General features: G+C 37.6%; 1 protein-coding gene across 8 annotated transcripts in view; it reads left to right on the forward strand.

Moving 5' to 3' along the window:
* Positions 1–26,016, forward strand: part of sorcs2 (sortilin-related VPS10 domain containing receptor 2) — a 203,597-nt gene that overhangs the window by 61,495 nt on the left and 116,086 nt on the right. For all 8 annotated transcript variants that reach the window (XM_073859102.1, XM_055206899.2, XM_055206892.2 and 5 more), the window contains one exon: positions 7,903–7,970. Coding sequence is in view for 7 of the 8 variants with exons in the window: in XM_055206899.2 (XP_055062874.2) it covers positions 7,903–7,970 (68 nt within the window). In the remaining variant the exon portion in view is untranslated. The remainder of the gene's footprint in view (positions 1–7,902; positions 7,971–26,016) is intronic.

Below are 26,016 nucleotides of genomic sequence, written 5' to 3' on the forward strand. Positions count from 1 at the left end.
GTTCTCTTATCAGTTATGACCTCTCAAATTTTCAGCTAAAAGCGGAGATAATTCCATTTTTGTGAAGAACTTTGTAAGAGATCAGATTCAGAGCCTGATCAAAACTTACACATCACGCTAAATCCACCACAACGCTGTTGTGTCGAATGAATGCCTCCGTGTTTAAGTTGGGTAAGACTGCCATCTAGTGGATAATAGCGGAAATATCAATAAGACAAAAAATACCCCAGAGAACGAGAACGTTTTCTCTTTATTGACGAAATGTTTTATTTATTGACATTTATCTGGATATCGCCATAATTGTGCAAAGGTAGAAAAATATTTTCATAAATCAGTACGCAGCAACAGTGGCGCAGTGATACTTGTGATGCGGTCTGAACCGTGGGTTTACCGGGGTATTTTATCACGGCTTAGAACGCGTTTCAACCAATCAGAATGAAGAACCAGAACGAGCTGTTTTATAATACGAATCAGCCAACTTGTAAAATACATAAAAATTGGTCAATATTACTTCTCAGAGGCACCGAAATGAAACGGTGTTTCCTTTCGTCTCTTTTCCACATCCATCACCTGATAATATGTAGTAAATCAGGTGCTAAAACACAGATTTAAGATAAGAAACGAATACAAAAATGAAAATGTACTGATTAACTATCTATATGTTCTTCTGTAATGTGAAATAACTTTTGTACTGTTTATAGGATCGATTGACCAAAACAGAAATCCTTATTAACTCTTTTTTTTGTGAAGGACTTTTGATAGAGATCAGATCTTTAAGTGCGTCCCCTGGTGGATAATAGCGGTATTGCAGAAAGCTGGAAATTCTCGTGATTGGCAGGGAAGGGTTTTCTCTTAATTGACAAGTTATCTCGTCAATGGCGGCGAAAGAGTTAAGGGAACTATAGAGCGAATGTTCAAAAATGGTCCCTAGCTGGGGCAGTACCCTTTAAAAAGGTCCTGATACGTACCATCTTGGTACAGATAAACATACATTTAGTAGCAAAATGTGCCTTTGAGGTACTAATATGAACTCTTTAGGTACAAAAGATGTACTTTTTGAAAGGGGACCATTTTTGACCAATTTTTTGAAAGTGTACCTTTCTGTTTCCTCCAGACATTTTCCTCTCTTTTCCTTCTCTTTTTATTTCTAAACCCATTCTTGCTCTTGGTAAACAAATAAGTGCAAGTACTGGAAGCGCTGTGTGTGTTTATTAAGAAAGCCGTCAACGTTTCTCTAAGCTAATATCAGCAGTGTTATGGCTTTAAAAAAAACAAAGATTATTACTTGCATGCTGCTATCAGTTTCATAAGTTCAGTGTGTGAGCCGCAATTATTTTCTTCTGACTGTGTTTGTATAATGTCAGTGAGTGAAAAGCTTTGCTCCCAGCGATTCATTACTGTTGCACTGCAGACAGCTGTGTGCGGACAGACTCTTTCCAAAAGTCACCATCTGATGCCTGTGCGGGGGCACACGGCCCCCGGGTGCGCTGTGAAGAGTGCACGTTGCGCTGCCTGATGCCAACAGTGTGTTTTATCACACGCGTAACGCGCGGCAGATCGCTGCTAGGTTTGATTAGCTTCAGTTCAGTGAATTGCACTTCTGTAATTGTCAGAATGGTGTTTGTATTGACAAATAAAGCAATTCTGCCTCCAGTTTGCGTGTTGATGACAGTGTGATGTCTGTGTGGGAAAAGCACTGATCCAGCTGTCTTTAATGTGTTGGGTGAATATAGTCCACTCAGCCGCTGAATGTTTTATTCATCCCAAGTATGGAAGCTCTTTGTCCATGACCAGCAGTGACACAAACATAAGTGGAATAAGATACTGGGTCATTGGTCTAGATACAGCTGTGTGTACAGAAAGATTAACTCGTGTTTTTAAGTTTTCCCAGAGTCGTGAGAGAGAAAGAGGTTTCAGTTAAGTTACAGATTCCATCTGGTAAATTGTTGTTACTGACAAATTGTTGCGTGTATTTCCAAGAGGATGTTTGGAGGCCTGATGCCGGTGATGATTTTCAGATGATTTCTGTTTTGATGATGGACTGGGAATGGACAAAGAGAAAGAGATAGACAGAGAAGAAAAAGGAAACTTGAGAAAGGAAAGGGGAAACATGAGAAGCACACAATGTTTTGATGTTATTTTTCTGCCCCAAGCATTCAGTCCTATATTGGTAAGCTAACAGAAAACACCAAAACAAACAAATCTTTGAAATAAACCATAAATGAACCATAAAATCTAAAACAATGCTGTGTTTATATTGCATTAAGGATGCCATGTTATAGGTAATCTACTCTCAAACTGTTTTTTAGATTTAATGTTGTATTAAAAAGAAAAATAAATATTTACAACTCTCTTATTTTTGAATGCACTATGATGGGATGTTTAGGTGTCCAGGTATATTTTTTTGTGTTTTGGTGTATTTTATATACATTTTATATTTTTTTTGTAACAAAAACAAAACTTTAAATTACACTAGCTGATGGCTGTAAATATTGATGTTTTTGTGTACATTTGCATTTTAAAGGTGCAGTTTGTAATTTTTAGAAGGATCTCTTGACAGAAATGCAAAATAATATACAAAACTATATTATCAGGGGTGTACAAAGACCTTTCATAATGAACCGTTATGTGTTTATTACTTTAGAACGAGACCTTTTTATCTACACACAAAGAGGGTCCCCTTACATGGAAGGCGCCATTTTGTGCCACCATTTTTCTACAGAAGCCCTTAACGGACAATTTTTACTAAGTTGTCTCTGACGATGACATGTTTGTCTGGTGGCAGCTACCGTAGCTTCTCTATGTGTGTCAAAAGCAAGGGGTGAGCAGTGGACTACACCGTTGGTTGCAATTCGCAACCTCACCACTAGATGCCCCTAAATTTACACACTGCACCTTTAAGCTAGGAGTTTAGTCAGTTTTTTTGTGTCCACAAACGGTTGCACACGGTCGAATGCACAGCCTTGCAAAGTATAGTTTATTTGACTCGTTTGTGTAAAAATTGTGTCACTTGCACTGTACGCAGACCCTTGTGTATGTGTAAAAACGTGACTATACTTCAACCTTTAGTGGCAAAAACTAAGATATGCAGAGCAGTGTCTAAAACTTCAAATGCTTTTCAAATGAACCTTCATTGGTAAGAAAGAATTAAAGTGCATGCACCGGATACTTGAGATCAATGGCAAAGAAAGAAATGAGCCTTGATTGAAAGGTACCTTTGAAATTATATTGACTTAATTGCAGGAGTAATTTAATATTTAATAGACTCGCAATGGTTATAGCTGGTCAAATCGAGTTCTGCCATGACTCATTGCTAACGCTAAAAATAGCTTTTGGTCCATATGCAACCTCAATGCTGTTAAAATGCCTCTTTTTTTTGGCTCACACCCTTCTGACCTTTTATGCCTCTGTCATCTTCAGAGGGAGGGACAGGTCTAGGGCGATGACCCTCTCAGCCAAACCCCCAGGGCACACCCCAAAGCTCGCCCAGTCATGCTTCCTGACACATTTCACTACCTACCTGTCAATCACTTTGCCAGGGCCTTAAAACTCTTTGACCCTTTATCATGGCGATGCTTTTCCATTGGGTTTTGCTGTCAGAGACACAAAGTGTGAGGCGGTAGAGAAAGATGAAGGAGACACAAATACACAAGTCATCCCCTGAACTCACACACTGCTGATTTGTTACTGCAGACTCAGACACCCTACTAACATGAATAAAAGATAGGAAGGACTTTAAGGGATCCAGCTCACACTGGCTGTTATACCTCAACCAGACAGACCAGAGAAAGGAAAAAATGTGTGCGGGGGATATATCCTGTGTGTTCATTTTTTTTAGCAGTTGTACCTATATCTTAATGCACAAAAGAGATAAACATTTACTGCAGTATTTACTGCATTTACTGATAAACAGTTTGAGCTTTTATTGACAAGGCTTGTATTGTTAAAGCAGGCTGTAATCAAATAAAAAATCATACTAAAATGCAACTGATGTAAATAAATGAGATACACCATGTAATGTTGTGGTTTTTTGTGCACAAATATCAATTAGAATTTCTAGAACAATTTTGGATTTCTGTCCTAAATTCTGTTTAGTGACGGTGCTGATTTCATTCAGGACATCATTTATAACATAAGACTTAAGATGTTATCACACGTCCACTACATATTAACTACTGGTTCATGAAGAAGCAAATTTATCAGCAGACAGATTTTGATCTTTCATAACAAGCCAAGCTAAACTTTTTAATGAGTAAAATTTAATAAAGACAAATTATAAAACCAATACCAATTCAGTGCATCAATTTTAATAATCTTTAGCTAGCACGTCAGTGACATTTTTATAGCATCGCTTTCATATAAATCCGTTATAAATTTATGAGGTCTTTAAAAAATACTTTACTAAAAAATTTTAATTCTCTCATAATTTATTCACCCTTACGCCATCCCAGATGTTTGACTTTTGTTCTTCAGCTTAACACAAAATAATAATTTAGCATATATTAAAATTCCATCTTGTTATTTTCTGGGGTCTGAAATTGGGGTGGGCCGATACGATATTCAGTATCGATATTAGTCAGATATTGGCGAAAATGGCCGAATTGAATATTGTAGAAGTCTGGGAGTACAATCCGATCCAACTTGGGGAAAAGCGCGACTTGCTGAGCAACATGAAAATGCACAAAGTTGCACTTTAAATTTAATTTTGAATTTTTGTGCTGACTAACTAAAAATGTTGCTACTAGTCTGTTTAAAACATTTAAATAAAAATGAAGCAGCAGTATTGCACAATGTTTCATTGAGTCTTAAAGGGACACAAGGCAGCATTTTTATGTTAATAAATCATCTTTGTAAGTCGGTATATGGTTAAATGACTCATTACCGAATGAATGAAGACTCTCTCGCCCGCCCCTACCGTCTGTAGGAAGAATATCCCACTTGCAACTTCGCTGTATCCGACCCGGTGTCCTTCAGTCTCGCAAAGTCTCAGATATCGCGAGAAACAGTATCACTTTACAGCAAACAACACAGAGGCAGGCGAGCTAAACACGGCTAGCGATTGTTGCAAATGGCAGAGCCGGGAAAGAAGCATCGAAAACCCTTGACGGAAGGGAAACATAACTGGATTGGAAATAAGCTGATAAACTTGGTTCCGAGGGGGGAGGGACAACAGTTCGTTTTTACGACAGTGTGTTTGAAAGCATTTACTTTCAGACACTAGGGGGAGCTCGTAGAGAAATATTACGCAGATTTGCCTGGTTTCCCTTTAAATTTGCAGTCATTTATTGCACAGTAAAACGTTTTGTAGTTCTGTAGCTCTGGTTAAGCTTTTTGTACGGCTAACAATTGTGTTATTTGCAGCTTAATTGATTAAAAGGGCAATAGATTATATTGGATCTGTATCGACAGATACTCAAGGTTGTGGTATCGACATCGGTATCAGACATTAAAAAGTGGTATTGGCCCAGCTCTAGTCTGAAATGTTGAAGTCCCTAAAAAAACATCCATCCATCCATCATAAAAGTAATTCAGTATGAAGTGCACTCTCAAAAAGAAAAAGGTACAAAAGTTGTAACTTTTTGTCACTGGGATGGTACCTTTTAAAAAGGTCCTAATATGTGCCATTTAGGTACAGATATGTACCTTTTAGGTACAACGTGTACTTTTTGAAAAGGTACCGCCCCAGTGACAACTTTTGTACCTTTTTCTCTGAGAGTGTGGATTAATAGATGTCTTCTAAAGCGAAACAATATGAAATTAATTTTTTTTAGCTTATTTTGCTAAATTGAAATGTAAATGTAAAACAAACAAAAAAAGAAATCCCGCTAACTTTAAATCTTTGGAGTTTTGCCATTTTGAGCCCAATATACATAAGATTACAAGATGGCATTTTAATATCAAATTATTTGTTTGTGTTAACTTGAAAAAAGGACGTAATTCACTGTACATGCGTGATGGCATGCAGGTAAGTAAATTATAAGAAGGTTTTACATTTGCATGAACTTCTTTGAAAGTATGTCCTGAAAAATGGTCTGTTTAAAGATGTTAATGTTCTAGCATATTAGGCTTAGCTCAACATTATACATTGCTTGTGTATGAGAGCTTGTTTGAAGTCCAAATTAAACTTGCTAATGTAACGCCACAGGCCAATAGCTTCTGTCAGGTCTTTTCATACTGTAGGAGTCCTGCTGCCAGCTAAAGAAAAAAAAGTTACTTGGCATCATGTTGTTGTGTACAGCAATACTATAGCAACCACTTGTATTCAGTCAGTCCAATCAAAATTGTTTGCATAGTAGAGGTTAAGAGGATGTTGTCCAGCAAGTGGTTGGACTGCGGTTACAGTTTGATGAATCTGTCAAATGAGGGCAGCTTATGTGCTGTTTATAAAACCGCAAACCTATCATGCTTCTGTGTAAGTGGAACTAGACACACAAGGCAACTGCTTTCTTTTGCATTTAAAGAGCATTTTGCCTGCAAGATGAGCAAAGCCTTATGCTCTTTGGTGAGCTAAAGGCATTGGAATGTTTTCTCCTGATATCCTAATAGACAGTGCTGGTTTAAGAAAATGTGTTTGAGTGTTTTTTCATTGCACCACACACAAAATTATAATTGTTTAAATATTTTATACTGGGTATAAAATATTCATAAAATTATATGTAGCAATGCTGTTCTGTTTTGTTGGAAAGGTGACTTCAGAATCTTCAATAGCACTTTCCAGTGTTGGGTATAATGTGACAGTCTGCTTTTTATCATTTTGCTCATAAGCTGCGTTCACATGGTACCATAATACGGTTATTCATAAAGGGGACATATCATGAAAATCTGACTTTTTCCGTGTTTAAGTGCTATAATTGGGTCCCTAGTGCTTCTATCAACCTAGAAAATGTGAAAAAAATCAACCCAGTAACTTAGTTTTGGTAAACCATTCTCTGCAAGCATGTGAAAAAATAGGTCATTGAAACTTAGCACCCCCTGCGATGTCAGAAGGGGATAATACCGCCCCTTAATCTGCACTATCCAACCACAGCACTGCCATTTAGTACAGAGATCAAAACATTTGCATTTTAAAGGACACACATAAAATGGCACATTTTTGCTCACACATACAAAGTGGCAATTTTAACATGATATAGTAAATTATCTATATGGCATTTTATGCTAGTCCTTTACATACATACTCTGGGGTTTTCAAAGATATATTTTACATTTTTAAAAAGTCTTATGAAATGTCCCCTTTAAAAGGGTTTCGTTTACACGCAATTCGGTAATTTTCAGGTTTCACAACCGCATTTACGAAGAAGCTGTGCTATGTGAATGGAAACGCACTGGACAACTAGTTGTCTGTTACGTCATCCGTTGCTCTCTATGTTAAGGTACAGTGCATAAAAATGACCGCAAACTGCGCTGCAGGATTGCTTCATAAGGTTAATGCGATAATATATTACCTTCTTAGATGCCACAGAGCATCTTACATTACGTATAGAATCACGTGTAGCCCAGTAAGTGAAATTTGCTTTGATATGCTGCTGGTCTGGCAAAGCATCCTCTCAGCGCCATTTATAGGTTACTATGAGGTCAGTTGCTCGTTTATACAGACAGTGTTCTATTTATGTCTGTAATTTGCTGTCTGAATAGGACACTTTCAGACTCACACCTGCAAGTAAATGCGGTTGTCACTCCCGAAATTTTGCCATGTGAACGCACCCATAGTTTAAATGTTTGATTTTGTCCTGATTTAATTCTGACATTCAATATATTTTAATGGGTTGTAGTACAAACAGTGCAGCATTTAAATAAATAAATTAAACTTGTTGTAAATGTGTATTTTTAGATGTTGCTTTGATCAGCACATGCAGAGTTCTATCACATTATTTTAATGTTTGTTATTTTATTTTTTTATAGGTCATCCTCATTCTCACTAAATATTACCATGCAGATTCCAACAAAGTTCTTGAGAGTTCCCTCTGGAGGTAAGTAACAGAAGATTTTTATATTTTATTAAAAAAAACATGCAGATAAAAATTAAGGTCACTAACAATAGGAGGCATTTTAAAAAGATAGGTAAGTTAGAAACTTCCCTCAACAGTGATTTTTCCTTTAGATTTCTAAAATAGAAAAAAAATATTTTGTTCATTAATATGTTTTTTGCCATCTTGAAAGATGTGGAATTTGTGGGAAAAATCTTTACTAAAACTTCAGTCAAACGTTCTTGTCATTCAACCATGTTTTTGCACAATGGAAAACAAATTGACGTTCCACTTATAATTCTTGCCATGTCAAAAAAAGTTTTACATTTACTATTATTATCAATGACAAATTTGTACTGTTCATATTGTATTACACAGTAGATATAGACTTTAAACCTAAACCAGTGGCTTAAAATTGTTTAAAGGATTAGTCTACTTTCTTCCAGATAATTTACTCACCACCATGTAATCCAAAATGTTGATGTCTTTCTTTGTTCAGTCGAGAAGAAATTGTGTTTTTTGAGGAAAACATTCCAGGATTTGTCTCATTTTAATGAACTTTAATGGACCCCAACACTTAAATGTTTTTATGCATTTTAAAATTGCAGTTTCAACTGAGTTTCAAATGACTCTAAACGATCCCAAACGAGGCATTAGGGTCTCATCTAGCGAAACGATTGTCATTTTTGACAAGAAAAATAAAAAATATGCACTTTTAAACCACAACTTCTCGTCTGTCTCCGGTCGTGTGACGTGCCAGTGCGACCTCACGCTATACGTCATCACGTCAAGAGGTTGTGAATGTCTCAACAGAAATCGAGACTCAGCAGACCAGGCAACATTTTTCGAGTCTTCAACTTCCAATTTTGGTGAGCTCGTGTAAATTGTAGCCTCTTTTTCTTATTTGAGTGGAGATGATTGGGACCCGGTGGGGTCTTCTGCTGTTGTAGCCCATCCGCCTCAAGGTTGTGCGTGTTGTGGCTTCACAAATGCTTTGTTGCATACCTCGGTTGTAACGAGTGGTTATTTATTTCAGTCAAAGTTGCTCTTCTATCAGCTTGAATCAGTCGGCCCTTTCTCCTCTGACCTTTAGCATCAACAAGGCATTTTTGCCCACAGGACTGCCGCATACTGGATGTTTTTCCCTTTTCACACCATTCTTTGTAAACCCTAGAAATGGTTGTGCGTGAAAATCCTAGTAACTGAGCAGAACTTGTTTAGATAATTGCATTAATGAAAAATTGAACAGGTGTTCCTTAGGTGTATATACAGTTCTGGTGTTTTCTGTCAGATTTGTTATATTATAGACACACTAGCAATTAGATCACTAATTTAAAATCTACTGATCTAAATCCCGTTTTATGCCACTACACAAGAAGCAAAAATGCTTGTAAAAGCCTAACTAGTTCCTAAATTAAGCTGAAAATACCTTATAATCAGGCTTGGTTTTCTTTCTTGTGTTGTTTTCTGCGGTCCTCTAGGGTGTGATAAGAGAGTCCAGTGCCTTTGCAGTGAATTTAGAAATGACTTCATTAAGAATACTGAGGTCTTTTTCTAGACTGTATGCTAATTATCTCGCACATTTCCCACTTATTAGCAACTAACCCTGACCGAATAATGTCTGCCAAACAGGGCTTTGTTTGTTTTCCTTTGTTGCTGTTTGGTTGTTTGTTATGGGTACCGCAAAGTCACACGTAATTCCCGATCAATCATGAGAGAAATGTTGTTTTTGAGGATTTTTATAGCTGGCTTAAAGACTGAAACCACTGATGTGTGAAAAGAAGATGGAGCTAAAAATACAGAGCTGCATATGGAATAATTGATGCCATGTTTGTTCCAATGCTTTCATTAGGCTGTCTGTCTGAGGTTGATATGAGGGTGGCATTAATTTTACATTGGGGCTCAGAATATATCAGTTGCACAGCTGCCTAATGACCAGGTGGAATGCTAAACACTGTCTTTTTCCCAGCTTGCGCCTCTGCATCACTAAAAATGCTCCCCACGTTACGTTTTGGAAAACAGGGCAAACATAGACCAGTGTGCACTAGAGGTGGGGGGAGGTGAGTATCCTTTGAATGTTTCAAAAGAAAGGGCACACGACATGTGTTTGGGCAGGTAGGGTATCTGTGTGCCAGAGAGTAACCATCTGGATATTTCTTATGACAGGAAGGCAGAATTACAGTGCGCTGCTTCCTTCATTTAATGCAAGATGGTATTTCAAACATCTTCAAACACCTTTTTGTTCAATTGTTTGCACCTCCATTTTTTGATTGATACAGTAGGGATATCACATTAAAAGCTGCCCACCTATTGAGTGCTGCATGTGCCTCATAAAAAAGACACACTTGAGTTGTCTTGTACCTCGTGGTGCTTATCCAGAACAGTTGGTGAGAATGGCCATTCTACTTTGTGCCTTTCCTGCCGTTAAAATGTTGAGTGACACAGATGGCTCTGCTAAAAAAAATTAATGTTGTAGAATAAATGAATCAAATTAGCTAAATCTTCTCTTTATTCATGAGATTCATAGGGCCGCCGAACGGCAGACTTCAAAGACCTGGCCCAGACTGACAGTCATTCTGTTTAAGATATCCCATGAATTATGTACAGCCTTCCTTGTTGATGTTTTAATTGTTGTTGCTCCGCTCATAAATTATGCGCTGAGATGATGATAGAACGGTCTCGATTCAAAGACACAAAGAGCTGATCAATCAAATTAAAGTGGAGATATAAGTCACAGGCCCGAGGACTTCTTGTTTGTCAGGTTTAACCCAGACATAAGTGATATATCGTGGTAGAGAAGTGTTCATAAGGAGTTTAGCCATTAAAGTCAGGAGTAATGGTGTAAGGTACAAAAGGTACACTGTAGCTCAGTTGGTAGACCATTGCATTAGCACTCCAATGGGCTTGGGTTCAATCCGAGTGTCAACACATACTAAAAAAAAGAGTACAAGGTCTAAAGCTGCGACAAGCAGTAGCAGAGCGACACGTAGTGTTGTAGTTCTCGAGACCAAGACCTGCATTGAGACCTGCATTGTTTTAAGTGGATGGCAAGCCATGGAAAGACAGTTCAGAATAAATGGTTAAGTTGATTTCAGCTCTTTAGTGTTTACTTTTATTTGCTTATAGACAAAGATAAATTCCCACATATCTGCAATGCCTTTGATTATTTTATCAACTTCTCTGATTTCATACACACGCACGCGCACACACACACAGACAAGAAGTGCCTAATCATATGAATATTCCACATTTTGTCATAAGTGTTTTAATGCAGTGACTTGCACTGGTCTTGGTCTTGTCTTGGTCTCGGCCTGTCTTGGTCTTGGTCATGACTTGGTCTCGGTTTAGGTGGTCTTGACTACAACACTAGCGACACGATCTCATTTATTTCACTGTCGCTCGTGTCGTCGGAAGTCAGCAAGCTTCCAGTGATCGTCGCGCGACAAAGCTGAGAAATGTTTAACTTTATGCAAATTATGAGCGACTTTTGGGAGCGACTACCAATGAGAACGAAGCAGTGGCGTTCATGTCATCCGAAACGCCTCTTTTGAAAGAGATGAGTGACGCAAAGTTGCTTATAATGTGAATGTACCTTAATGCGCTGTTTTTAATTTGGTGTATAGTAGGGTTGTCTGTCGACGATAGTCAGACATGTGGCCGATAGTTGCCCTTCATTACGATAGTTGGCATGTTTGCCCATTATAGTTTTAAATTATTATTATTATTATTATTATTATTATTATTATTATTATTATTATTATTATTGTAGTTTCACATTAACCTCCGCATTGCATGCTTTTCCTCCCATGAGAGGGATTGTGGGCTTCATCTTGCGCAAGAGAGCTTGCAACACGCATGGCACAGATTCCTTCTCGCACTTGAACTGGTAATACACGCGGCTCTAAAATTTCCTTGCACTAGAGGGGTTCTAATGATGCGTTCACACCAGGCGCGGTAGAGGCGTCAAGCGCGAGTGATTTCAATGTTAAGTCAATGTAAAGATGCGTTGATGCGCGTCTGGAGGTCTGGTGTTGCGAATGAGGCATTAAGCACAGCGTCTAGTTCAAGCAAATGACACAAATTGACAGTGCAGCAGGAAACGCGCGAGTTGAAAAAAATCTGAACTTTGGCTTGCTCTAGTAGTGACGTGATTACAGGAAGTGAGCGGAGTCGCAGAAGCCCCTCCCATGAGGCGAATTTTTGAGTGAATGTCTTGATGACTAGAATTTCATGTGCGCCATTCATTCACGAGTGAAGCGAGTACACTCAAAATGTTCCAGCGTCCAACAATGCATGGTAGACGCGAATTTGACTGCTTAAACGCGTCTGGTGTGAACCCACAGTTAGGCATGCAGGGGTTTAAAACCAGCGAATTTCCTGGTACGCAGGAAATTTCAGAGCGCCTAGGATTTTGTTTTAAGGTTTTGGTCGTGACAGTGTTGCCTTTACAGTAAATCAGTACAAAAAAGTGGTTTGTCATAAATGAGTACAAAATGAACAAATAAAATGTTTGCCCGATCTGTGCACCAATGTTTGTTTTTGCATTACAGGGGGGCGCTACCGAGCCCCCCTGCCATGCCCGTGGTTCAGCTTTTGCCAGAGCCTAACGGCCAAATTTCAAGAGTTTTCAACCATGTTAAGAGACCCAAAGTGGCTTTAGTGTTGAAAATAAATACATAAATAAATTCTAAGAAAAACAATAGGACTTCGCACCTTTTGGTGCACCTTTCGGTACCTCCTCGGTGCTCGGGCCCTAATAAATGAGTAAACTATTGCCCCACCCTCGATACTATTGTGATCTCACAGGCTAACGATCGGACGATCTCACAATTAAGCAAATCGCCCAACACTAGTGTATAATACTGAGTAACTGGTCCTTTCTTATTATCCTGTGGTATCTTTATCCCTCTGTTCAGAGGTCATGTCTGTCTTAAATAATAAAGTAAACTGATAATCTTGTGTCTAAAGATAAGCCTTTAGAAAACCCAGAGGTATGTTATGTCTTATATCGCTGGAATGATTTGAAGCACACAAGCTTTTGGATCGAATTGTTTTGGTCTTTGAACTTTTGTTCATTTTCTTTTGTTTGTTCTGAAACTCGTGGTATCACAAATGGTCCAAAAAATACAAACAAGGAACTCTGGGTGTTTTCTTGAAAATGCTCAACCCACTTTAATTTGAAATGTTTAAGGGCATTGAGAGGTTAAGATGGAACATGTATCATAAAAGATGACTGTAACAATTTGTGTTAGATATAGCACTACCCAGGTAAAACTATAGTATTTGAATGTACTTAATATACCTAAATACCAGCAGGTACGTTTTAGTATTTTAAGTGCTTAATAAAAGTGTAAAAGTTATACACTACAAATATACTAATTAAAATAGCATTGTACCTTAGTGCACTTGAAAAAGTATACTACAGTAAATTTCAGTAATACTTAGATTTTTACTAAATGGTGTCTCAAAATATCACAGTTGAGGACACTTAGATTACGTTAGGAAGTACTAAAGACAAATTCTTTGCATATTAAGTACAAAATTAGTGCATGAAAAAGTACACTTACTAAGTATAGGATAAATAAAGTGTATTTAATTGCACTTTTTTTCTGGGATAGACTCTCATATATAGCTGGAAGCTCAGTTCATCTACAAAACGGCCCATTTGAATGATTCAATACTAAGTCCTAGTAAATAAAGAGAATTAAAGGGGTATTTAGAAGAAGGATGGATACAGATTGACAGGAATAGTGAAGCACGCAGCTGTTTGTTCAGCTGTTCGATATTAGGAGTCATTAAGAGTTTCCATTTGCATTAAAAGGTCCTACAGAATTAAGGAACACTTTATTTCACATGTTAATGATGTTAATTTAGGTTAGGTTTTTATCTTTGTAAACTAAACTTGGTTCTTTCCACAAGTTTTCATTTTTCTCATTATCTCTTAAAGCTAAGAGATGTTTATGATATACAGTACTGTATTAGTGATTAAAAGGATAGTTCACCCAAAAATGAAAATTGTGTCATCATTTACTCATCCTCATGTGCTTCTAAACTTGTATAAGTTTTAAATGAGATAATTTGATATATTTTGATATGACGGTAAGTAGGCAGCTGATTGTAAACAATGACTTCTATTGTAGGAAAACAAATATTATGGAAGTATTGTTATAAATGATGCAGAAGATATTTTGATTAATGACGGTACCCATTGTATTCCATTGTATTTGTTTTTCCTTCTATGGAAGTCGATGGTTACAATCAGCTGTGCTTATCATCATTTATCAAAATACACATCTTTTGTGTTTATCAGAAAAAAGAAATTCAGACAGGTTTAGAACAACATGAGTAAAGGATGACAAAATTTTCATTTTGGGTTGAACTATCCTTTTAATGCTTTCTGAGGATTTTTATAGTAATTAATATTTCTTAAATTGTAAATAATCTCCTTTCATATTTACTGTACTCTTTCTTCATAGCGTATTACATTCACCAGTAAATCATCCCAGTCCGATTAAGTGGGAGTGCTTCTCCCTTTGAATTTGACTTTTATGCTAAGTCAGCAGCCAGACATGCGATTTTCACCCAATACCCTGCAGCATGCAAGCTCAGACTTCAGTTCCACTCTTTTTTACAGATGTTGTGTCAGTTCAGCCAGCTGCCAACATGTTCACCAGTACAGTACATAGTCTACATATATGTGCTGCTGAAAATAACTTAATGTTTCGTGACGGTTATTGGTTTATGCCTTGATGAGAACAATGTGAAAGGTAACGGAAATAATAGTTGCTTGCACATTACAGGATGTGAGCAGCACATTATCTGCAAATTGCAGCTTAATTACATATTACAAACAAAAGCATGAAGGATGAGATTCTCATTTTTTTCCACTTAGGGGTGTAGAAATGTTTTAAAGGAACACTCTATTTTTTTTTTAAATATGCTCATTTTCCAGCTCCCCTAGAGTTAAACATCTGAGTTTTAAAGCTCACGTAACACACGCTGTTTCTGCATTTCTGATGTTAATCTGGAGTACCTATAGAGTAGTATGACATCCTTTATATCTCCGAAGAGTCTTTAGTTTAATCAGATTTATAAAAGAAAGATTAGCTTTACCGAATCTTTCCGATAACGTACGAAAAAATGAAGAAGGAGGAGTTATACCGCAGGAGGAGCGAGTACGAGTCATGCAACACTATACAACACTGTTTTAACTTATGATTCACTACATGTTCGTGTCATTTTTATAATATGTACGCGACTATTTCCAACATAAGACAGAAGTCTTACTTACCGCGTGCAACTCGTCATGACCCGGTTGAGAAAATCCACCGCATCAAACACACACGCAAAACTCCGCTGCTACCCCGGGTAATAAACTATATCCATTGTTTTCATAAGGCTGGCTTTCTTCTCCTTACATCCAAAAACACACTTCATCTTTCGTGCCATTGTTGAGTTTTGAAATTAAACAAAGCTGAGTGGCGTGATAAGCTGTTTGCAAGCTCTAGCCTCTCCCGCTAATTGGCGGGTGGGCGGGGTTTTCCGGGGGAAGTGCCCATATAAAGAAGTAATACGTATAGAAAACCCCTGAAACGTCAGTTGGACCTGTAATCGAAAAAAACTTTCCGAAACTTGTACGAACCCTGGCGAAGTGCATTCGGCACAGAAATACTTTGTAACATGTCCAACTGCTTTTTTGACACTTTGCCTACATTTAGCATGAGAAAAAGTCAGAATGCTTGAAATACCATTGAACCACTCCTTTAACATTTTGGAATCCATTCTGCTGATCTTTGGGTCTGGCAGTACCTTTTCTTGCACAGCTTAGCATAATTCATTGAATCGGATTAGGCGGTTAGCATCGCGCTAAAAAAAATTAAGTTTGGCTGTTGTACCAATTTTTTCCGTCTCTCTTAGTACACAATGTAACTACAGAAGAGTGAAGTTTTAAATAGGAAAAATATTAAAAAACTCTTTGGTCATTTTTGAGCATGATGCTAATGGTCTAATCAGATTCAATGAATTATGCTAAGCTATGTTAAAAGTGGTAGCGCCGGACCCGGGGATTGGCTGAATAGATTCCAAAATGGTAAAACTTAGATGTTTAACTCTAGGGGAGCTGGAAAATGAGCCTACTTTCAAAAAAAAGAGGAGTGTTTCTTTAAGGGGGTAGGGGGCAGTGTAAACCTGAATATTAATTACAGTATGTGATGCAACATTACTGATTTTCTGAAAGGTTTGTAAGTGGGGCAAATTACAACTTGCCCCTTACCACACGTCTTTTGATACCACTTCAGAGGTTTCTGCTCATTTTAGCCTGCTGGCTACAGTTAATTTCACCCTGTACAAGCAAAAGAAATCTCTAAAAATAAATATAAATTATTAAAAAAAAAAATCTGTACACTACTGTAGTTTTTATTGAAAGAAAGCACATTTGTTAACATTTTGAGGAGCCTTTTGAAAGAACCAGTAGACGTTTCTTTATTGATTGCTTTTTCCCTGATGTGTACAAATGACCGTTTTACGGAGTCTGTTTAGCAAACTCGCAGGCACCGTGAAGCTGATTGTGCAGTTTTGAGAGCACAAGCCCAAGCGGGACAAATATATCCCGATGTGTTTATCTGGAGTGCACTGCAAATAAAATGAATCCACTCGAAAAGATTGACAAGGAACCATCGTGCATGTAGACACGAGAATACAGCCAGACTCACACACTGGTTAGAGAAAAAGCACATCCAATCACACCTTTCAAATGCATTTTACGTCTCACACTTTCTCACACATCCTCACACGTCTTGTGCAGATGGGATTTATAATTCATGTGTTCTTCACACATCTTTTGAACCGCTGATGTAGGATTGCCAAGAGACATTCACCTTCCGATTAATGCCTCACACACACACTCACACACATGTATGTAGATCTCGGCGGGGATTCGCTGATTCATAATACATGAGGAGATTCTCCAACATCCTATCAACCCCCACCTTTCCGACCCCTGTGCCTCCAACAAGTGTAATTAAAGGTCCTTGGGGGAAAAGCAGGGAGCGAAATGAAAACCCTTCAGGCGATGCCTTCCTACCCACAGTCAGCAGCACTGGCTTTATTTAGAGGTTTAAAACTGACTTCTGTATCTCCATATCCCAGCTCTTCATGTTCTTCACTCTCCACTGTTTTCCTGTATTTGTTCCCACATTTCATCTTGCATTTATCACTGCTGCAGGGTCGCTTTATCTCTCTAACTTTGTTCACGCCATCACACATCACTCAGGTAATCAGTACAGAAGCAGCAGCGTTGGAAAAACACTATGCTTTCCAAGAATAACTCTATAGTGATAAAGGAGGTTACTGGCAATCGCTATATTTTAAAAGTTTTAATCCTTTAAATCTTAAATTCTATAGAGCTGCTCTTGTAACCTAAATTTTACCAGCCCGTCTCACAAAATTTTGTATAGTCACGTAATTTTTTTATTCTTTGTTTGTGATATTATCACGAATTTCCGAGTTTTTTCGTGATCGTATAACGAATTCCTGTTTTTGTGTGATTATCACGTATTGGTTACCATGGCCGACGTTAAGGGGGGCATTAGCGGGCCGTGCCCCCCCAAACAGGTTGTTGTGCCCCCCTACACAGTTTTTTATTAATTTAATATATATCAAGAATAATTAAAATAAATTAAACATTGAATGTTTCATGACTTTTAATGTAATCAAATGAGGAAAATATAGTTGATATATGTTTTCTTTAATTAAAATAGACCATTTTCTCTGATTGGTTGTATTGCGGGGTCTTATGCGTCTTTACGTCTTTAGCATATTTGTGACTTGATACTAGCAAAGTATTTTTTGCGGCATTTTATGGATTGTGTAAAATATGGATATTGTAACATTTAGAATGAACCAGCACTGCCTGCACCATCTGGCTCAAACTCGGAGATTAGAGGTCGAGGTGGAATTTTCAAATCTACAAGATACTGTTTTAAGGAAGTTTAATGTTCGTACACGCCGGCTTCAGCTTTTTTAAAGGTAAGTTAGTGTTGTTTTAATTTTCGTAAGCTTAAATGTGAAGTGTGGCTATAGACCGTTAACAGCATTGCGACGTGATTATGGTAAAGCGGCTTTTAGGATGCGGTGTGCGTTGCGCTGCGCTATGAAACCCATTAATTTCAATGGCTTGCGCCGTGCGAAGGCGATTTGTTGTTGCGTCGAGCAAAGCGCGAGCGAAGCGGAGCGCAGTTTGCGCCCACGCCGTGGTCAAAGTTCAAAATAGTTTAACTTTTGCGCATAGTTTGTGATCTTTATACGGGAAATGAGCTGACAGTTTGTACCAGTTGTATGAGTTTGTGCTTGCACTGTATTTGTTGTTTTAATGCCTTGTTTTTTGCAAGTTATTGTTGGTAATTGCGTGCCCCCCCTTGGAAGCCACGTGCCCCCCTGTTAGTTATGGTCTGGCGCCGGCTCTGTTGGTTACTCAACTGTTTTGTCCTATTTTCTTACCATTGTTGCTTGGGTTTAGGGTTAGATTGACATAAAATGACATCCCTACCCAAATCCAACTCTAACCCTAACGCCAGGCGACGTATAAAAAAATAAATCAGAAAATAGTATAAACCAATGTATAAAGTGACATTCTAATGCAAGCACCAAATCTAAACCTAAACCGAAGCGACAATTGTTAAAATAGGAACAGTTAAGTAACCAATACGTGATAATCACACGAAAACAGGAATTCGTTATACGATCACGAAAAACAAGGAAATTCGTGATAATATCAGGAAAAAGGAATCAAAAAAGTATTTGACTATATTATGAAACCTCGTGAGACTGGGTGGATTATACACAGTCATACATCAAATGTAAATTTTAAGATGTAAACACATACATTTTTTAAATAAAACATACATTTTTAAAATTCCTACATAAGAACTACATACACTGTAAAAAATTATTTGTTATACTTTCATTTTTAAGTTTAATCAACGTAAATTTACAACTCATTACAACTTTCTTGACTAATTATTTGAAATTATTTCAACTTTATTTTTGTCATTTATAGCAACTCCTCACTAGTCAAGAAAGTTAAAATTAATTGTGTTTTACAGTAGGGCTGTCACAATGATTAAATAATTGTCTCATCAAGATTGTTTGACCTCATCGCAATGATTTCAGATCACCGCAATGATTGCACATCTCTTTAAAAAAAACACAGGGGAGCTGCATTGCCTGTATAAAGGGGATCGCACACCGGCCGCGCAGCTCAGCGCCGCGCAGCGCCGCGTCGCGTCGCGCCTAGGAGAACTCGGAGGTATTGTAAACCGGAAGTGCACTTTAAATAACGCGAGCTTCGTCAGATAGTGTCTAATTCAAAATGTAAAATATACGTTAGCAGCCAATGTTAATCATTAATGATGTGGGAAAATATGATGTTATTTAATGTTAAACTATGTGAGTGGCGCTCTGTGGCGCAACAGGGATTCGAACAAATTCCTGAGTCACAGCTGGGCGGCGCGGACAGGCGCCACCTGGCGGTGCAGGTGTGCGTATACTCATAGAAAACAGTGTGTTACATTTTTTTTAGAACGGCGCGGCGCTGAGCTGCGCGGCCGGTGTGCGATCCCCTTAAATAAGACTGTATCAGATGGTGCTCCTTAACTGACAGTGTAACGTGATACATTGCAAAGCCTTTAAATCCAGTGGAAAAACAGCATTTAAATAAGCACAACAATGTGCAAAAATTATTTCATAAATAAACCCAAAAATGTATGAGAATTAAATGTCAAAGTCCTAAAACAGGCAATTAATCGCCGTAATCTTCAAAGCCCCAAAACAGTCAATTAATCGTCACAATTTATTATACAAGCGTCAGCCAAATTTCATAACCATGACAACCCTACTTTACAGTGTAACAACTTATAAGCAGGATGTTATTTTTCCTTAGAATTTTTTGAACAAAAGAACAATTGGTTTCAAGTTTTTCCTAAAGCTGACATCATGACTACTGAACACCTGTAAATTGTCATGCTTATTCATTTCCTTGGTACTTCTGTTTGTAAAACTTCCTGTTTTCCTCTTTTCATGTCTCTTCATGCATCCTGCACACATATTGTATTACCAAGTGTCCTGGGCGGATCAAAAATAGATTTGTTGAAGAATTGCATGCAGTTTTGCGTCTTTAAAGGAGGATTTTAAACCATACATAAGACGCGAACCAAAGACCTCCAGCAAGAGACCTTCTGTGTTTCTCAGCCTTGTGTTCTTTTAGTCCATCTCGGTTTCATACCTATGCACACAGAGGAGAAACATGCGGAGGACTGGAAAATAAACTCTAACAGAAGAGTGGGAAAGATTGCCTAGAGAGGAAAAATATGCAAGCTGTTTCTCTCCTTGCTTTAACCACCCTGCTGAGGTCAAGTCTCTTCCCAATAGATCTAAACTTTGGCAAACTGACGTCTTTTTCTGGTGCTATGTATTCCCACGTCTCTGTGTACTATGTGTCATAGTAGCTTTAATCAGAAATAATGACTGTAAAGATGATGACGGTGCCATTTGCAATGACTCCATTTACACATTAAACTTGCTAATGATGATAATGAAGGGAGAGAAAAACAAGGAAAGAATGTTGGTCAGGCTTTTCCAAAAACAAAAAAATGTATAGACTCATACAAATCCCTTTCCGTCATTTCTTAGAATCCACTGGAATGTGTGGTGGTACCGTATTTGTAGCTACAGAAACGTTTTTATTTTTGAATATTTTTTTCCTTTAGAGAAAAGCCACATGAATTTTACTTGTAAAGTACAGCATTATTTTTTCGTGTGAATCCAATGTAAAATCAGATGTGAAATGTGTGAGTTCATGTGGTGACACAAAAATTAATCATTGCAAATAGTGCTGGGCAAAGATTAATCGCATACAAAATAAAAGTGATTTTTAGCATAATTAGCATAATTTAGCATAAATAATTTTTGCATACAAGTGTGTGCTGTGTGTAATTATTATGTATATATAAATACACACACATTAATGTATGTATTTAAGTAACATTTACATGTTTATATATGTATATATATATATATATATATATATATATATATATATATATATATATATATATATATATATATATATATATATATATATATATATATATATATATATATATATATATATATATATATATATAAACGGGCCGGGACTCGATTAAAAAATTAATCTAATTAATTAGAGGCTTTGTAATTAATTAATCGAAATTAATCACATTTTAATCACATATAAATATTTGACCTGAGAACATTGAGAAGTTATTTTTTCACATGGATTTTTAGTTTACCATGAATAATGACTGCATACATAAGCTTAAAGGTAGGGTAACAGATTTGATCCTGAAACATTTTTTGTTATGCTGGTTAAAAGTCTCCTTACATCCTGATAGCAATCACTGTGTTAAGTTGTTTAAATGTATTTGTAGAAATTTATGTCATCTGTGAAAGGCGTAGGACCAAAAAATGTTCAACAAATCATAGATTTCGGTCCGAACGGACGTTTCCATTTTTGTCCCTCATACGTAAGCATAATTTGAATGCCCACCGCGCAGCGAGTCCACGCAGACACCATACGTCATCGGCGCGTTCACGTGCGCTCACCTCCTGCCTGTAAACAGTGAGAACAGCAAACTTTTCTGCTAAATTGACAACCTACACAGGAGGCACAAAACTAAAGGCATCTTTTATAACAACAACAGCAAAAACTGCCTGGATAAGCAAGAGCAAAACCCCAAATGAACATCGGTAACTTCTTCACTGCTTTACCACGAGATGCAAACAGCTGCAGGACGCAAAGGGTCTGAAAGAGTCGTTGCACAGTTTATTTTGGTAAGGTAGGTACGCGATATGTTTGTATTGAGATGGATTCAGATATTCTACTTTGATGAAACATTGTGTTGCTTATGAAATTTGTGTTCGTTTACGGATTAGCGTAACGATATAGTTACTACGTCTACACAACCGAACGTGTGCTTAAACTAATTCTGATGTAAACCAGTTGTTTGGTTATTTTGGAAGTGTTATTCGACTTTGTACTGCAAAGTTTTCTCACTGCTGAATGAGACATGAAATGTGACCGTCTGATCTGTGCGTGTTCATGTGTTTTGGAAGAGGCGTGACTTTGGATGGCGGTTTGACTTGAGGGTGGGATCGGGATTTCATTGCTAGGCGGCTACCGTTAGCATTTTTCAAAATGTGTTACCCTACCTTTAAGCAACAAAATATTGTTTATTTTTGTTCAACCAAGTCGTTGTCGTCCACGCTATAGCTGCTATATGTTTTGCATTGAGATGATACTTGAGCCTCGATGTGCTGCGGTGATATGTAAATTCTTTGTTGCATAGCTTACACACAACCATGCTCTTATCGACGCTTTCATCCGTTCGTTTTTTATAAAAAAAAATCCCATCCACGGGACCAACCAAAGCGATTTCATCAGCTTCTTCGTTCATGTTCACTGTGGTTGTTTGTTGTCTGAAGTCATGAACGCTAGTTGGTGCTCCAGTATTATCGGTCCGCCGAAATTCATCCAATGAGAAATGTTCCGTGGTGCAAAAATAAGTGCGATTAAAATGTGTTAAAAATGTTTAACACGTTATTTTTTGTGTAATTAATTAATCTTAATTAACGCGTTAAAGTCCCGGCCCTAATATATATATATATTAGTGATATATGATTAATATATGTATGTGATTAATCACAATATTAATCTTTGCCCAGCGTTAAATTTGAATTATTATAATAATTAATTTTAATTCATTGCACAATTGGAATTTTGGGGTAAACTGTTCCCTAAATATCGATTCCTCTGTTGTGTATGTGTGTATTTACAGTCTTTGTAATGGAGTTGTTAAGTATGCTTTTGGTTATCTTGTTTTAATCTTGAGACAGAGATGCATGGGTGAGATGGAGAGGGATTTGAGATTATTTATTTTTAAGCAAACCAACTTCCTAGTAAGATACTATTCAACATAACTTTGCTCCCCAGCTGCTTTCCTATATTGTCCAATTGGTAATGCATTTGCTACGTTCTCCTGGTTACTCCTAAATACTTTCATCCACAAACGTCTGCTGTTTGTCTAGCAGTAGAGACTGTCTCCCACAAAAGCCGATTTTTATAGAAAGAGACAAAAAGATGGATTAATTGTTGCACGAGAGAAAGAATTATAAACTTTATACAATGTTATAAAATATCAGTCGCTTTGAGGTCTGTGTGTCTGGACAGCATCGAACTGAAAGATTGTGCGAGCAGATGTACCGCTTTGAATGTGCGCATGAATGAATGTATGTGACAGGAGGAAAGAGAGAGGAAGAGACATGTAAATCTGGAATGTGAATGGTTTTTGAACTAGCTGAATGAAGTCAAACGCGTCGCCATCTGGAGAGAGTTTCACATTTCTGTGGACATTCCTTCGTGACGAAAAGCAGGCTAAAAACTAAATTACAGGCAGCTGCTGCTCTGAGGGGTATAGTGAAGAAGAGAAGAAGGGAAAAACAAGTGTCCCCGTGGATTTGTTCTTCATTTGCCTTTGAGAGAACTGTGAAAGCATTCAGAGCTCAGAAACAATACTGCTTCTCTTTCCTGTCCATTATTCCTATTTACCCTCTTCAGTTAAAGCATTTGGCTCGCAACCAGCAGCGTTTCACCCTCGCTTTTCCAAAGCACCCCGTTGCCAAAGTGTGGCCAAAGTTCCGGACCTCGCAACTCAGATGCTAAATGGTACTGACAGAATCTGGGTAATTACTGGACACATAGGAGTTGTCGTTTTCTGCCAGCGTGTGGATAACTTATGAAATGATCTATAGGTTAAGTACCATAGAAGAAAACCCTGAAGACGTTTCTGACAGATGCTTACGAGATGATCTGTAGACGTTTCTTTGTGGTGATGGACTAGTAGAGTTCCTCAGATATGCTTTTATCTCTTTTCATTAATTTCCAAAGTTTTTACTGTCTTCTGCACATGAATAATACATTTCTTTATATCCTACTCCCCGACCACACACATGCCGGCCACACTCAGCTGGAAATGACCATAAAAATGTATTTTATACCAAATTGCCTGGATTTCAATCTAGACCATATTTCTGTAGCCCATATCAAAAAGATTTTACAATTTTCAGCAATTTTCAAATAAGTGTTATCATGCCATCACAGTACGCTGCTTACTTGAGGGCTGTATTTTGCTCGGATTTGAACCGTCTCGCATTTGGGCTTTGAATTGAAGCTCACAGTCACATAAACGCGCGCGCACACACACACACTAATTCTTAAGACTGAGCATTCAGCACGTTTCAGAGGCGAGTTTACCATGGTGCTGTAGGCACAGTGGGAGACTCTGAGGATATACAGTCACACAACACGACACAACACAGAAACTATCCATCTTTCTCTTCATTTCCAACAGACAACCTGCTGCGTGTGTGTCTCTGTGTGTGTTTGGCTGAGGTGCTTGGCAGTCAAGCCCATCAGTGCTGCGAAAGTGTTAGCCAACCTTTTATCAAACACCTCTGTTGGAGCTCATTGATTCAGCACTGCAGGGTGGTCAAGCAAAAGAAATCCTTGGTTTAACTGGAGTGCTGGGTTGTGCTGTGGGTTTCTTGTACGACGACGGGCTGTTTCAGGACCAGTTTTTGTTTAAAAATAACCAGTGTAATACATTGTCAACTTTGCTTAAGATGAAAAGGCTGAGGCAGCATATGTTAAAATAAATTCCTTTTCTCTAAGCGCTATATGTAAAAAAATACATTATGAGAGTTTAAAGGTATAATGAGAGCTTGTTGTACTCAAAAAACGTAGCCTAGCTTCAAGTGCGTGCACAAAAAATATTCACTTTGCTTTGATCTTTTTCTTGCAATTCTTCCATTGCATTTTTAAGGCCACACACATCCACAAGCAAACTAGCATAAGCATCAAAGAACCTTTATTGTTTGTTTAAGTATGTATTATAATATAAATGTGTGCAAATATATAGTTAAATATATACTTATACAGCACTTTTTTTCTCACACTGTATCTTCAGCTCATACACACAAGATGTAAGTTTGCCATAGTGTTCAATATAATCTATCACACAGAGGCGGTTTCTCGGACAGGTCTTATCCCAGTCCCAGACTAAAATGGATGTTTGAGCTGCCTTAATTTAAAAACACCTTGAATTGACATATCTTAACATATACTCAGGATGGACACCTCGAATGTTTTTTGTAATGTTTGCATGTTAAAACTACTTAAATGTCCTTATATAAACAGTCCCATAGTCTTAATTTAATTAGTTTAATGCTCTTTTGAACAGTTTGTATGTTTTGCTTTTGGTTTTAAAGGTGCAGTGTGTAATTTTTAGAAGGATCTCTTGACATAAATGCAAAATATTATACAAAACTATATGGTCAGGGTTGTATAAAGACCTTTCATAATGAACCGTTATGTTTTTATTACCTTAGAATGAGATGTTTTTTCCCTTACATGGAAGTTGCCATTTTGTGCCGCCATGTTTCTACAGGAGCCTTTAACGGACAGCCTTTTTTACTAAGTTGTCTCCGACGATGACATGTTTGTCCTGTGGCGGCTAACGTAGCTTCTCTATGCGTTTCAAAAGCGAGGAGAGAGCAGTGGACTGATTCGTTGGTTGCAATGCGCAACCTCACCACTAGATGCCACAAAAATTTACACACGGCACCTTTAAGCTTTGAATGTAACCTTAAAGGAAAACACCACTGTTTTTCAATATTTTACTATGTTCTTACCTAAACTTTACTTACCTATCTTTTATCAATGCGTGCACTTTTAATCTTTGTACAGCACTTCTTGAATGTGTTAGCATTTCGCCTAGCCCCATTCATTCCTATGGCTCCAAACAAAAGTTTTATTTTGTGCCACCATACTTACTCGTGTAACTACTCATGTAACAGTCTTTAAATAGGAAAAACATGGAAGTGTTTGGTGGCTTCTAAATTCATCCCTGTTTGGAGCCATAGGAATGAATGGGGCTAGGCTAAATGCTAACACATT

The sequence above is a fragment of the Misgurnus anguillicaudatus genome, chromosome 21 (genome assembly GCF_027580225.2).
Source record: "Misgurnus anguillicaudatus chromosome 21, ASM2758022v2, whole genome shotgun sequence".
NCBI classification, from domain to species: Eukaryota; Metazoa; Chordata; class Actinopteri; order Cypriniformes; family Cobitidae; genus Misgurnus; species Misgurnus anguillicaudatus.